This window comes from Andrena cerasifolii, chromosome 5, assembly GCF_050908995.1.
Source record: "Andrena cerasifolii isolate SP2316 chromosome 5, iyAndCera1_principal, whole genome shotgun sequence".
Lineage (NCBI taxonomy): Eukaryota > Metazoa > Arthropoda > Insecta > Hymenoptera > Andrenidae > Andrena > Andrena cerasifolii.
In genome coordinates, this window is record NC_135122.1 from 3,766,238 (window position 1) to 3,780,767 (window position 14,530).

At 37.5% G+C, this 14,530-nt stretch overlaps 5 protein-coding genes and 1 pseudogene across 7 annotated transcripts in view; 2 read left to right on the forward strand and 4 right to left on the reverse strand.

The window, feature by feature from the left end:
• The window catches only part of LOC143369097 (uncharacterized), a 164,024-nt gene extending 163,824 nt beyond the window's left edge, over positions 1-200 (reverse strand). Inside the window, exon 1 of the mRNA XM_076812549.1 lies at positions 22-200. Coding sequence (XP_076668664.1) covers positions 22-200 — 179 coding nt within the window. The remainder of the gene's footprint in view (positions 1-21) is intronic.
• Positions 201-890: 690 nt separating this feature from the next.
• LOC143369135 (uncharacterized) lies at positions 891-8,311 on the forward strand. Of its 2 annotated transcripts, none has more exons than XM_076812642.1 (3): positions 891-1,527; positions 7,082-7,293; positions 7,777-8,311. In XM_076812642.1, the coding sequence occupies exons 1-3, from the start codon at positions 1,495-1,497 to the stop codon at positions 7,868-7,870; spliced, it is 339 nt and encodes a 112-aa protein (XP_076668757.1). In that variant the 5' UTR covers positions 891-1,494; the 3' UTR covers positions 7,871-8,311. The 2 variants fall into 2 exon arrangements, with proteins under 2 accessions (XP_076668757.1, XP_076668758.1); XM_076812643.1 differs by lacking the exon at positions 891-1,527 and adding an exon at positions 5,309-6,134.
• LOC143369128 (synaptic plasticity regulator PANTS) lies at positions 2,477-3,711 on the reverse strand. 2 transcript variants are annotated; one of them, XM_076812627.1, is made up of 4 exons: positions 3,562-3,711; positions 3,177-3,296; positions 2,878-3,042; positions 2,477-2,790 (listed from the first exon to the last, which is right to left on the reverse strand). In XM_076812627.1, the coding sequence occupies exons 2-4, from the start codon at positions 3,246-3,248 to the stop codon at positions 2,569-2,571; spliced, it is 459 nt and encodes a 152-aa protein (XP_076668742.1). In that variant the 5' UTR covers positions 3,249-3,296; positions 3,562-3,711; the 3' UTR covers positions 2,477-2,568. The 2 variants fall into 2 exon arrangements, with proteins under 2 accessions (XP_076668742.1, XP_076668740.1); XM_076812625.1 differs by having other exon boundaries at positions 3,177-3,662.
• Positions 8,312-11,515: 3,204 nt separating the features above from the next.
• On the reverse strand, positions 11,516-12,087 carry LOC143369130 (histone H3-like). Its single transcript, XM_076812630.1, has one exon. The coding sequence runs from the start codon at positions 12,013-12,015 to the stop codon at positions 11,605-11,607; it is 411 nt and encodes a 136-aa protein (XP_076668745.1). The 5' UTR covers positions 12,016-12,087; the 3' UTR covers positions 11,516-11,604.
• A 155-nt stretch (positions 12,088-12,242) lies between these two features.
• On the forward strand, positions 12,243-12,672 carry LOC143369137 (histone H4-like; annotated as a pseudogene).
• Positions 12,673-13,414: 742 nt separating this feature from the next.
• Positions 13,415-13,994, reverse strand: LOC143369132 (histone H2B-like). Its single transcript, XM_076812632.1, has one exon. It carries the CDS (start codon positions 13,953-13,955, stop codon positions 13,575-13,577), a length of 381 nt encoding a protein of 126 aa, XP_076668747.1. The 5' UTR covers positions 13,956-13,994; the 3' UTR covers positions 13,415-13,574.
• Positions 13,995-14,530: the final 536 nt, after the last annotated feature.

The window sequence follows — 14,530 nt, forward strand, 5'->3', positions numbered from 1 at the left end:
TTAAAAACTACAGTGACTTACGTTTGGTTGAGATACTGTAGCGTCACATTGATGATCTCACCGACGATCTCGGCGTCGGTCACGTTATACGAGTTGACCGATACGGGCAGCTGATCGTACGGGTTTACCCTGGCGACGAATTCGGCGAAGAAGCGGCTGTACGCTCCGAGATAATCGGCATCGGTGCAATCTTCCGCCATTCTTTTCTATCCACGCGAAAAGTAGCAGGCGAACGAGCACTTCTGTTCGCACAAAGAGCACGCAACCCTACGCCACAACAAAAAAAAAACAGCGACTCTAACCGTTCACGAGGAGACGTTAACACGATACTGCGGCGGCTGTGTCTGCCGGGGAGTTGGATTACCGCACACGGAAATAGGAGAGCGGAAGTAGGAGAAAAAGTCTGTATGTAAATGAACGAGAGTGTGCGTCGTGTGCGTCTCGAGCGATGCACAGAACTGTCGTTCTTCCAACCGAGCCTGTACTCAGCGATCAGCCTAATCGACGATAGGCGATATTTGTATTTAGGTTACGTCACTCATTCAACATTGCTTACGCCCGTCGCACTACGGGCCGCCGGATCGAACGACGCGTTTCTCCGCTGCGTGTCTCGCTTTCTTTCTCTCTCTCTCTCCCTCTCTCGGAGAGCGGTGGGGAGGATTTGCCGCGACGTTTAAAACACTATCTCTCCCGCTTCTTCGACTCGCTTTTTGCGTTTCCTTTTGCCAGACTGGCCACTTGCGGATCGACTCTCTCGTAACGGAGGAAAAAATGCGTAACGGAATTCACCCGTGCGGCGCAGTGCGCATGCCCGGCACGGAATACTGCGTTCCCCGCGCGTGCACTACTCCGCCTCTTCTCTTTGTTAGGCGATTCTGCCGATTGTTATCTTCGAGGTAACCTGTGCTGGCGCACTAGTATACTTCCTTACGATTTTTATCGCCATTAAGGGCCTCGCACACGCTGAGATCTGTATCGGTATACATGTTGCAAATATCAGTGTCGCAATAGAAATTCCAATGTGTATTTGACTGCCTCGGTATCGATGCATCAGTATCAGCTGGTATCGTCGCCTGTATCAATCGCCGCAGATGTCGATACCTCGAGCGTGCAACAGATATAAATATCGACATGTTTCAGTGTACATGTTGCCCTTGTATCGCGCTACCGAAGTCTACTTTTTTTCGTAAGCAGACACTTTTCGATGCTTTAGATGCAACAACTGAGAAATAAGTTTAGCGTTTGAGAATGTTACCAGGAAATTCCACGAGACACGAGTGCAATCGGAGTAACGCATGAAATTCAGAATTACGCGCAGATGTAGAGTTGTGGTTGTATTTATTGCTGTTCTCGCTGATAATGTCGTTATGTTTCATTTCTAATGTTATTAATTGCACACGATTGAAAATTGTGGGCATTATGTTTTATTAAATATTTAGTGTATCGGAGAACTCAAGGCCGAACTCGATGTTTCGTGATTCCGCCTGAACGTGTATGTGTTGTTTGATACTAGACACAAATCGCAACGTAAATAGGCCCCTTTATTCGTTCGCGTATCATGGTGCGATGAAAACGTTTTGATTTCGATGAAAACATCACAAGTATTGTTACTTTTGAAACAATTTCACGCGCAAATTTTTAAATTCATAATGTCGTGTAAAGTATAAAGTATTTCGTTTATTTCACCGTGCGCAAATGACACACGTTTAGGTACGGTTTTGAGATTGATGTACATTGTATAGCTGATTTTTTATGTCTCCCTTGGAAACACTTGTATGCTACCACCCAAAGTAGATTTATCGGCCGGTATAAATTTTTGGTTCTGTTTAATTAAGTATGAAAATTTGTCAAATCGAGTATGAATAATGTAATGCAATTGCAAAAAGTTGTCTTCCTGTGTATCTCTTCGTTATTCGTGTCGTAATTTATCATTAACAATCATATGGATGTTTGCCTTTATAAATAAAAATATATATGTTGAATGAAAAAGTCAGGAAAAGATTTTGTATAATATATTAATAGAATTATGAGTTTTATGTACATTCTATACTATATGTACAGATTACTATACAGTTTTACCTATGAGAAACTCACATGCCAAATGACATAAATCTGTTTCCAGTTTTCACATGTTTTATTAATGTATATACACTTGACTGTTTCCTAAACTTATGTTTTTCACATTGTGCTTTGCAATCAATTATAACGACGTGCGTTGCGAAAAGTAGCACGTTTCAATTTCGTTACGAAAAACAGCACGTTTGTCTTCATTGTTACGAAAACTATCACGCTTCGGTTTTCGCTGCGAAAACAAGAATGTTTGAGCCGCGAAGTACGAAATGTGCTTCTTTACAACCTGCTGTTTTTCGTACGAAAAATGAAACGTGCTACTTTTCGTAACGCGCGTTGATAAATTCAGTAAATTTTCAGAGGCTTCACCGAAATTTAAATATCTTAATAAAATTTAATGCAAGAGTTAATTCCTTAACACGTATTTTAATGGATTTATGTTAATTTGTACCTTCGTTTCTCATGCCGCAATATTTTAAAAAGCTATATGTATGTTCTTTACATTATGGTACAATAACTTTTTTTTTTCCCTTCTCTTTCTGCTTTCATGTCGTCGCTCATGTACTTCAAATATGTATTCTCATATTTTTTAGCTATCTCCTCGGGTAACGGTGCGTTCCAATCCTCTGGAGGCTTATCCCTTCTCGTCCAAACATTGTTTCTATAATGGCCTTCTAACCTTTCCATTCTATGTTTCTTCTCACTGCTTATTAATTTTTCCTGTGTACGATAAAATACTTTTTAAAACGCTTGAGATATTAATATAAGCAAACCTTTGTGGATTATATTTTTGTAGTGATATTTTACATATGCTTTGTCAGATTTATATTTATCCCAGAGGTAACAGTTTTCGTAGTCCTCTTTCCACTGTGTGCAATCAATTGTTTTTCCAAAGACAAAATACTGATGGAAGCGTGCCCTTATGCTCCTACAGTCATCGTATTCTTCCTTGTATATCTCGCATGGTCTTACCTGAAATATACAAAGTATTAAACCATGATTACTTTGTAAAGTAATAATGCTATCACTTTATTACAAAAATAATATATTCAATAAATCATTATAGAAGTCTAAATATTTCATGCCACTATAATGTAAGACTGTACCATCCATGTATCTTTGCGGAATTCATTTTCTGGTTCAGGCCCTGTTTCAGTTGTTTTGTTTGGTTCAGGCATCTTATTTCGTATTTTTTTTGTATAATGGGGTTACCCCGTTCACGTTCCCTTTAATTATACAAATAATTATGACAATTTAAACTAACAATCACAAACGACCGATATACTTAGATTATTTAGAAAATTAAATTTTGTCGGGTATCATTTTTATACAATAATAGCATAAATGTTTAACCGCTACAAGAGGTTATAAAGTCTTTGGAATATCCCCCATTGCGTAATATTCATCGTGAGAAACAATTATGATAATGTCCCAACGCTCACATAACACGTACAAGTATTCAAAAACTACAAAATGAAATTTAATACTTGCTTTGAAATATTTTTTAATTTTCATCATCAGGTATTCAATTCATTGTTTGAATCACATTAAATCACATGTCTGTGTCGTCTGCAATCGTCTGTATATGTTATAGTTTGAACCATAGTGTAATTACAGACCAAAGAGGATAAAATAGAGTAGAAGCAAAAATATGCGCTGCAAGCGACACCTGTCTGTTCAGACTCAATAATATTCAGTTTGCGGGCAGCAGAGTGGGAAGTAAAGAAGCCAAGCCAAGCCAAACTGCCAAAGACCCCTGTTTGTAGCCATTGGAAGCCATTTGTAGCTGTTTGTAGTAGGCTTGGGATATTCGTTGATTTAAAGGTGAAGAAAGTGTAAAAAATGGTTCGTTAAAGGATGCCATAGATCACAAGCCAAAGACAAAAATCACCACTTTCTCTCAGAACCTGCAAATTTAATGATGTACGCATAATGATTTCAAGCAATAACCTAACTTTCAATGTTATTAAATAATGAAGTTTATGAAATTAGTGTCAATAACGAAATCTCTTTTCACCTTCAATTACTTCCTTATACTTATACTTTATGTATAATTTAAAAAATTAGTTTAACTTTATTTATTATGTTTTGTTTATATATGTATATGTAATGTAATGTATGTATGTAATATGTCTGTAATATTCTTAATGTAATTCACCATTAATAAATTTTAACATAATATCAAGTTTACAGTTCTTTTCATTATTTCTCCTTTAATTAATATTTTATTTCATTCATTTCTAACTTTAAAAATTTTAAATATTGCCGCTTTTATTGAAATTTCGAGGGCCTGAAGCACCAGAGGGCGCTGAAGCTCGTACATTACTTTTTAACACGGGCTCTTATAGGATGGTTCCATTCTGTCTTAACCTCTTTGTTACAGGCCTGAAGGATGGAGGGAGCATAGTTCCGAGCTTAAAGCCTCGTTCAAAATAATCAGGTTAACTTCAAGTCGCTTGAATTCAACCCAGATAGCAGACAGACGTCTAAAGACGCCCGAAAGGCGTCCTAAAGCTGTCTAGACCTAAAACGGACGTACAATTGACGTCTTTAAGACGTCTGTGCTATGTGTGAAGTAACTTGAATCTACTTTAACAATGTGAAATTGTTATTCACTTGACTTGAAATACCCTTCCAAGTTTCTTTCTCGAATAGTGTGACCATTCGTACAAGTGTGAATTCGAAGTCACTTGAAGTAAGCTGACAGCCTATTGTTTTTGAAAAGTTAGGTTATAATCATAAAACAATGACTACTTAAGAATATACAGGTGGAGTAATGACAAGATTTCTAAATTCTTAGAAATGTATCAAATCTTACGAATTCTTATACTGGGTAGGGAGGGGGTAAAACATCACCAAAATTACCCTTACGTAATTTAAGGACGGCCCCTAAAACAGAACCGAAGAATTTTTAATAAAGTTCTTGTTTCCTAGAAATGAATTATCTCGAGTCCTTAAAAATTTAATTTTTAACTAACCCAGACCTAACCTAGACCTTAAAAATTTAAGGACTCGGGATAATTAATTTCTAGGAAATAAGAACTTTATTAAAAATTCTTCGGTTCTGTTTTAGGGGCCGTCCTAACAATTCGTAATAAATCCTAAACAAATCGTAAGTGATAAGACCAAAGTACCTCCGTCTAATAGACCCATGGTCTGAAATACAGTAAAATAAATAAATAAATAAATAAATAATTTAAACAAATCTGCCTACTTTATTTCAACAATATTAAACAAACCTTTACAATCAATATATATATATATATATTCTTTAAAAAAATTTCATTGGAAGTTAAATTTAATTAATTTATACTATATATATTCTGCGATCTGCTGCAATCCTACCAGACTCGTACATAAAAATGCAATCAGGAAAGTATGGGGTCTCGTCATCAGTGTATCTGCAGCGGGAGAGATTTCATACGCATTGGCGGCTAAACGCGCTACACGGCGCAACCGCAGCGGCGATACGTCCCTCTTATAATGTTTCTTACAACGTCGTCGTTTCAAATTATATCGAAACGATATTTTCAAACCGAAAACGAACAGTCCCGCACCTACGTCATTATAATACAGTGTGCTTCTAATTTCGTTACATTCTGCGTTACTAAAGCAAGGTAATTGCCGTAAGCGTTGTCGTCGGCAAGAACGGCCGCCACAAGACCATGCAAGGCGCCGGCGGCCGCTCCTCGCACATGCAACCTATTGGAAAGCGATATTTTAAACATTTAATGGCGTATTGTAGCGATATTGTTGGTTCGTCTAAGAAGAACAAAAATATGTTTTTATGTCGTTATTCGAAGAGATACTTTACACTACATGCGCTAACTTAAATTAATAAGATAGAGTGTGGTTGGCCGCTACAAGGGCGGCTAACACTCATCGACGAAGGCGGCCAAAACGGCGCTGCTTTTACCGGCTTGATACATAAGGGACTGGGATAAAATGCCAGCTCAGTCTTCCTCGTCCACGCACCCAGTTACAACGCTACATTTCCTTCATAGTTCTGTAGAATTTGTTTAAATTCTTATTATAATATTAAATAATATATCTGGCACGAAAATGTACGTCAGAAGTATACGTTACGTTTTCAAATTTTGCAAATGCATCGTCCACTGTGCAATTCCTTTTTTACATCCAATTTGTTTCACTCTCATTTTGCTCAGAAGATATATATATATATATAATACTAGCTGAGCTCCGTTACCCGCTTTCACCCGGGAATTATTATTATTATTATTTATTATTTTAGTATATTCAAAATTTTACTGAAATCCGTTCAGCCTTTTAGACGTGAATGCAGGACAAACAAATAGACAACGTTTCACTTTTCTATATTAGTAAGGATAAAGATAAATACTCGGGATAATATTAAATGTTTTAGCGTAAAAAAGATAGAAATATCGATTTTTCTGAAGTGAGTATTTGTTAGGTTAGAGTACGTCTTGTAGTCGATCCGACTTAACGTAAGTAATTATCACGTGACATTTATAATTCGTTATTTGTTTCCATCGTATATATAAATTGTGGATTTAAATGCAACTTTGCAGGCTACTATGATCTTATAAGAAGTTCATCGTGTTCGTAATAGCATAAAATATATGATAATTGATAAAATTAAGGCAAAATTATATCGATATTATAAAGTTTACATTTTTTTAAATTTTGCTAAAATACTGTAAAAAGCTTCTATCTTTTTAGAAACGTTACATTGTATTACACTTCATTATGCGTAATTACTGTTTGGGCTCTATAATTTTGAAATACCATAAAATAATCTTAATAAAGTCAGAAGGAAGCAAATATGGATATTCACATAATTGTTAAGATACAAAATAAGCAACATAATTTGTTAAAAACTAGATATGCCCGGCTCATATTATCACTGTCCACGTTCTTTCATTGCGTTTCTATCGAATCCATTTGTCTCTTCTGCAAAAATCCTATAGATGAAGAAAAACGATACTTTGATTAATGTAATGTATGTTAATACCGTATTTACACATTATAGAAAATCATGCGGGCGAGCATAATCATCGTTCTGGTTTTCGCTGCCGGAATTGCTGTAGCGATATCTGAAAATCATCATTACTCGGAATTTAGTCCACATCCGAGCACAGGGACGGCGTACTTGTATGGAAAAAGGCAAAGTGTCGTTGATGCTCCGATGATGAATGAACACGAACAAATTTTATCCACGCTTTTGCGATATTTTCCACAGGGGTACGTATATACATATCTTCGTATTACCTGCAGTACAACGTCGATTATTATAAAATCTATTATTTCAAATAATAAAAAATGGTGGAAGTGCTTCTCATTAGTGTTCTGACGTAATAAATTGTTACCGTTCAAATTATATGCTTCTCCTATTCTCGTGTGACAGACTTCGCCTGTTTAGTCTTCTACACTCCCTATCAGTTAAGAAAGAACCCGTTTCGCGCATGTAGAATGAGCTCATTGGCTCCGAGAAAGCGTTGGTGGGGGTACAGCCAATAGTGGCGTCTCCCGGCACCAATGAGCGTCAACCTGCGCAGAACCGGTCTAAACTCGTCGGTCGGCAGGTTCCTTCTTACATGACATGGAGTATAGATCTATTATTTAAAATTTAATAACGACATCTCTACACCCCAAGGGGCAATGTAATCGTAATTAAAAATCCTGTAAACATTCAATTTCGTATTATATAAAATCTGTCGATTTTAGAATACCCATGGAGTGGCTATTCCAGCAGATGAAAACAAATCCTACTTTCGCTGCGAAGTTAACGCAGATACTGATGGACGTCCCGTCGATTTAACGTCAATAATGGATCCTTCCAATTCAGAGACCACCTGGTTATATTAAATCTATTATCTAGCAATCGAGTGGTGTACACGATTTCCAGCTCTATAAACCTGCGATGTGCGAATGATCATTTTACTGCTCTTAATACACTCATTTCTCGTTTGTACGTGCATTCGATTTTCAAAACCAGAAATCTCTATGCGTTACTTAATCATGTAAGCTAAATAATAAATGTATTAAAAATATTTCAAATGAATTTATACTTATTTGATATTTGAATGCATGTTGAAAAAAGGCATTCGGCAGTGCTATTTATTTGTGGTTTACGAATATTTCTCGTAATACTATATTCGCATTGGTACCATTTACGCATTAACATTAACATCAGTGTGAAAGTCGAAGAAATTTTGTTGGACTAGGTCAGATATTCAAAGGAGAATTCCCACAACTAACAACTCTTATTACTGTCAAAACTTTAATATTACCAAAAATATGATCTCTAATTTTAAGTCCGATGTTATTTATAATACTTATAAAAAAGAAAATGGTACAGAAGAAGAATTATAAATTTTTGGTGAATTTGGACAATGCTTCTCGTATCTCCTGAGTTTTTTTATTTTATAAAACAGTTTAGCATTGTTGTGTTAAAATGTTAATTTTAATTTTCACATCAGTTTTATTTAAACTTCTTCTTGTTCAAGTAGAGTTTATTTGTTGTACCTAATAGAAATAAAGAAAACAGTTCCAGAACAATATTAAGAAAATATGTAAACATCCTTCTCATTCAAGATATTTGAATTTTGGCGCTTTTGGGCTACTTTTCCTACGTGATCTGGCGGCTCGATATTAGGGCCGGTATTCATTGTCGCTACTTATTCTTAAGCAAATAAGGGACTATAGTTCGTTGGGCTATATAAGATATGTCTTGAAATGCCGTTTTGGTATAGTGTGTTTGTAACTGTATCAAAAGGAAAAATAAACCTAACCTAACCTAACCTAATTTTGAATCGACGTTCGGTTACGGCCCGAGCCGCAAAACGCAAGATCTATTGAACCGATCTTCCTCAAATATTAACACTGTTTTATCAAGGTGAAGCGCAGAAAACGAAGTTACAGAAATTTTTCCCTAGTTTGAACGTATGCACGGGCCAAAAAAATTATTCTCAGATAAATCTAATGGAGAGCTCTAATAGAGCAAACATTTCTCTTTAATTTCGTTGGTTCTTGTTTTGTTGTACGATTCTTATTGACCGAGTTATTCGCGATCAAAGCAAAAATGGTACTTTTCAATTTGAACACCTAGGTATAACTTGCGAACTCATGATGGTAGATAAATTTTCATGAGTGTGTTGGAAAGCTAAGAATGTTTGCTTTCGGGACCTTTAGTTGCCAATTTAATCAGATTTTCTTTTAATCGTATTAAATTAATTTTAAAATGATCCCAAATATTGGATATTTTCCATTTTTCCATCCAGACAATATAATCGCTATTGCTGCGTGACATGGCTTCACTCAATGAAAGCTCCGAAATTAAATTAACTTTAAAACCGATCTGAAAAAGATTCGAAATTCGAAATAACGTTACTCTTTACCGATATGATGAGAATGATTTCTTTATGCGAAAATACAAAATCTTTTTAACATAAACCCCTCTGTCGCTAAGATGTGCTATGTGAAACTGTATTTTAAACTTCAGCTTAAACAGACAAAGATTACAACGTTCTTTAATAAGGTAAGTTCGAGTAATAAGGCCCAGCAGGTAATAAGGCCCACCTGTAATTTATCCTTGGTAGGTCAATCCACAATCTTGTTAAGGCCATCTATTGCTTTTACTACACGTGATTAATATAACATTTGTCGGCTGTAAATTCAAGAAATGTTTTGCCGGCAACTTGTGTTGCTACAATTATAAGAATTACGACGGTTCCTTGGCTTTGTATTGGGAGTACTCATTATCCAATTACTGTACAACTATAGGTATGTACAAATACATATGTTGGCAACATATTCCCAGAAAAATAATGATTTTGTAAAGTACATGCTTAACATATAACCTTGGCAATGAGGAAGAGACAAAACAGAACAGATAATAAGGCCCACCAAAATATTAAGTGGGCTTTAAGGCTCAGGAAGTAACCAGAGACCCCTTCCAAAGCAGGAACGATATTAAGAAGAGCTTCCAAGCACGTGTCACTTCAACCGGAAGGAAAAAGACAAGATTGTGTGAACAAGAGCTCATGCCATCCACCTCCAGAGAAAACGTGGATGGGAACTGTGCAGACAATTGGTTTTGCAAATTATGCAGAACTGCATTCAAGACAGATATGCGACAGTGTGTAATATGCCTCACTTGGATACACGAGGAATACGTTTTTGTTTCCCCGAATTGTACATATTAAATAAGTGGGCCTTATTATGCACTACAGGAAATAAGGCCCGTTTACAAGGTTTTGAAAATCCTATTAATTTCCGTTGTTGTTGTGTTCATATATTGCTACAAATATTACAGTGTACAGTTTAATGTCCATAGATTTCTATAAAAAAAAAGTTTTCAAAAATATGTACGTTTTTTTTTAAAAAATTATAGAACCTTAGGTGGGCCTTATTACCCGAACTTACCTTACTATCGATACAATGAACAAACGTGCAATTCCAACTTAACTCTTTCCGTCACATTTGTCTTCTGTTATTAACGATCAATAAATGAAAAGCATGGTTACTTACAGGGCAAACTCGCGAGAATATAATTGCAGATATTAACTTACAATACAGTTTCTTTAAATATTGCAATGGGGACCAGTTAATTCAAGTACAGCGTATTCACTGATACTGTATAACCTCAAAGGTTCCACGTTTCGATTCGATAGATATATAGTAGCAAAGGTTCTTTTTCCTGATATAGCATTAACGGTGCTAGTAAGTATGTAGGAATAAGTATTGAGACGCGATCAAGGAAAATACGTATTTTATAAATGTCCTTTAGACATCAATAATTAATGTTACTCGATTATTTCACTCATCAGGACGGACAAAAAATGAAACCGCTTTAATGATTCGTGAGATTAGTAGGAATTACTACTGTTAACATAAAAATTAGTTTAAGTATCGCTGTACTTCACTCAATAAAAACGTCTGATGTATTCAATAACGGTTACGTCTACGATACATATATGCGATTGTATTCTATTGCTTAACCCAGACCATCTTCTTTACTAAGCAAATTTTAAGTTCGGACTGAAAGTACATGAAGTCTTAAGCTCGTCTTATTCGAATAAGGCGAACTTTGTTAAGCGCATGCTTAAGCAACGACTGATAATACCGCCCCTGGATCAGGAACCTAATAACAATATGTATAAACCAACATATAACGCTCACGATATTCATAATTCTAATGATTTCGAGAAAATCATTATTAGATGCACATTAATATAATCCCTATTAGAACACTTTCGTGTAAATTGCATCGACTTTGACATATGCGATGCTAAATGCATGAATCAAGCGTATGCTATTTCAACCATGCCGTTACTTGAACAAGTCCTAACGTGTTTTGATCCTAATACTTAAAAAACTTCCCTAGTTTCTATAGCATATCATTCATACAGGTTTTTATTAATTATCAGCGTGGATGGGATTTGATGAAAGGTAATATGGTATGTTAAGTTTAATATTTAAGAGTTGTATCTTCGATAGGATGATTTTTTGGCTCTTAAAAGGGCCGTTTTGTTTCTTCTTATAGTGTAAACCTTAAGCTCTCTCTCCACGGATTCTGCGGGCTAGCTGGATGTCCTTGGGCATGATAGTTACCCTCTTAGCGTGGATGGCGCAAAGGTTGGTGTCTTCAAAAAGACCGACGAGGTATGCCTCGCTGGCTTCTTGAAGGGCCATGATTGCAGAGCTCTGGAAGCGGAGATCAGTTTTGAAGTCTTGGGCAATCTCACGAACGAGTCGCTGGAACGGCAATTTCCGGATCAGGAGTTCGGTGCTCTTCTGGTATCTACGGATCTCACGCAGGGCAACGGTCCCGGGCCTGTAGCGATGGGGCTTCTTCACTCCTCCAGTTGCCGGTGCACTTTTACGTGCAGCTTTTGTAGCCAATTGCTTGCGAGGTGCCTTGCCACCAGTCGATTTCCTAGCGGTCTGCTTGGTACGAGCCATGTCGCTTCGAGAACGTTTGAGGTTGATACGTACCTAACGACAGCCAAAAAGAGTTTGTGCCTCGCGTTCCGAAAAATTGCGCTTTTATGTTCTGGAAGCGCCAACTGCTGACTTCTGATTCGTGCGTTGGCCAGTGGAGGGGGAGGAACGGTTGCAGCTGCGCACAACGATTCAGTGCGTAGGCGGGAAGCGTAGTAGCAAGAGGGGGGATAAACCTAAGGCATGCAATCGAGGTACCCAAAAAAATTTTCAAAAAAATTGATTTTGATTTCGCAGAGTCCAAAGGTATCTGTTCGCAATGACTGGTCGTGGAAAAGGAGGAAAGGGATTGGGAAAGGGAGGCGCAAAGAGGTACAGGAAAGTACTGCGCGATAATATTCAAGGAATTACCAAGCCAGCCATCCGTAGATTGGCAAGAAGAGGTGGTGTGAAGAGAATCAGTGGCTTGATTTACGAAGAGACACGTGGGTGTTTTAAAAGTGTTTCTCGAAAACGTGATTCGAGATGCTGTCACGTACACTGAACACGCAAAGAGGAAGACCGTGACATCTGTGGACGTGGTATATGCGTTGAAACGTCAAGGCAGAACACTGTACGGTTTTGGCGGTTAAAGTTGAACAAAGGAGTCTGTGAAGAATCAAATCGGCCTTTTTCAGGGTCACCAAATCATTTTAACGTGTGATGACATTTTGGTTACTCAAGCAGGGTGTAATGGAGCTTGAAGTATTTCAAAATTAAATGCTAGGGGTCTGAATACTAATGTCCTTTTCTAATTCCAATGCTGCTCGAAAAGTTGAATCCTTTATTGCCGTAAATTTGTAGATACAATACACTTTCAGAATTGTGAAATTCAGAAAACGTAATGTAGGTTTCTTGAACTCGCTGCAACTGGTAATTGTTTGACTTGTAAAGTTTTGGTACTTTTCAATTTGACTTACTATACTTTATAAAATACATGCTATAGCAAGGGTTCTGAAATTTATTTCTCGCGTATCTCCCAAATATCTACACGAACCGTCACGTACCAGCCATTAAAATTAGATGAATACTGCAGTCCAGTCTACGTATGCTACACTTTAACAATGTTAAAACATGCTATGGACGTAACTGACTTATTGCACACAAAAAGTATTCGAAAAGCATTCGCGTACCAGTGGGCAGCGCTACTCCTCCCATAGTTTGAGAAACCTTATTAATACTTACATATGTACACAGTATATTTCTGTCTACAAGCCTAGTCTCTACGCCGTAAATTCTGGAGTTCACAGCGTCAGCTTATCGCTGTTGTTCGTTCCTCCTCACTCGCTCTCACATTCTCTTACTCTCGAATGTTTCGCGCCAGGATCGTAGCTAGAACTGGGCCCATTACGGAGTTATAGACAGAAAATACTTTACGTACTTTCATTTCAGTTTGTAAATAGATTATGTTTATTGAGGGATAGTAAGTATTAAACCACTGAACGCAGATTGGAATTCCAACGAAAAAAGTAATTCATGGCCCTGAAAAGGGCCGTTTGCATTGTGGTCCGGAAAAAGACCTTGTCTTTCTTCTTCTTCATTCACTTCGAGCTCGTGAACTTAGTGACGGCTTTCGTTCCTTCACTGACTGCGTGCTTAGCGAGCTCGCCTGGCAATAAAAGTCTGACGGCAGTCTGCACCTCCCTTGAAGTAATAGTGCTTCGTTTGTTGTAGTGTGACAGACGAGACGCTTCGGTGGCAATCCGTTCGAAAATGTCGTTAGCGAAACTGTTCATGATGCTCATGGCTTTGGTCGAGACGCTTGTGTCTGGATGAACTTGTTTCAAAACCTTGTAGATGTAGATCCCGTAACTCTCCGTCCTCTTCTTCCTCCTCTTCTTCCCGTCCGATTTACTCATGATAATATTCTTCTGAGCTTTCCCGGACTTATTCAACGCATTTCCAACAGATTTTGGAGGCATGATGGAACACTATGTAAGCACGTCCAAATATAAGCACTGACTAAGTATTCTCGTCGTACCGTCACTCCTTAAGTCCCCTGCTTTTATACAGTAAACAGACCGCAGCGCCGCTCCAATCACCGTTAAGCGCGCTATTAAACACGTTCCTTTCGCATTCCTATTGGACGAAGGTATTCATGTTTGAACGTCCCCATCTAACGGCTTTCGACGCTCGAAAGTTTTAACGGTAGCGGACAAAGGGTTTGCGACGCGAGGGGAGAATCCATTTATAGTCTAGTGAAATTAGGTGCTGCCTTCGGAATAAATACCAGCAAGCTAAATTTTGGTATGGGCATTTATTTGGTCGTTTTAAGCAATCTGTCAAAAGTTCCCATCGATCCGACCGCCGCTAAAACTTTTACAGAGGGTTGAAAAGAAAACTGTTTTTCGAGAATATCTCGTAATCTAGCAGTTTAGCGACAAAAATAGTTATTACACAATTTATAGAATAGGAAATTCTCTACAGAAAAGGTCCTATGAGTGTTTTTCGTAGGAGTAATGAGAACGTCAGCATCGTCTTAAGCGTGTTTCACGTT

Coding starts and splice junctions, on each gene's coding strand:
- LOC143369132 (XM_076812632.1), bottom strand. CDS start 13,955: ATGCCTCCAAAATCTGTTGGAAATGCGTTGAATAAGTCCGGGAAAGCT.
- LOC143369130 (XM_076812630.1), bottom strand. CDS start 12,015: ATGGCTCGTACCAAGCAGACCGCTAGGAAATCGACTGGTGGCAAGGCA.
- LOC143369128 (XM_076812627.1), bottom strand. CDS start 3,248: ATGCCTGAACCAAACAAAACAACTGAAACAGGGCCTGAACCAGAAAAT. Junction 3,043..3,176: donor TCCGCAAAGATACATGGATG/GTACAGTCTTAC, acceptor TGTATATTTCAG/GTAAGACCATGCGAGATATA. Junction 2,791..2,877: donor ATAAATCTGACAAAGCATAT/GTAAAATATCAC, acceptor TATCGTACACAG/GAAAAATTAATAAGCAGTGA.
- LOC143369135 (XM_076812642.1), top strand. CDS start 1,495: ATGTGTTGTTTGATACTAGACACAAATCGCAAC. Junction 1,528..7,081: donor TACTAGACACAAATCGCAAC/GTAAATAGGCCC, acceptor TACACATTATAG/AAAATCATGCGGGCGAGCAT. Junction 7,294..7,776: donor TTGCGATATTTTCCACAGGG/GTACGTATATAC, acceptor TGTCGATTTTAG/AATACCCATGGAGTGGCTAT.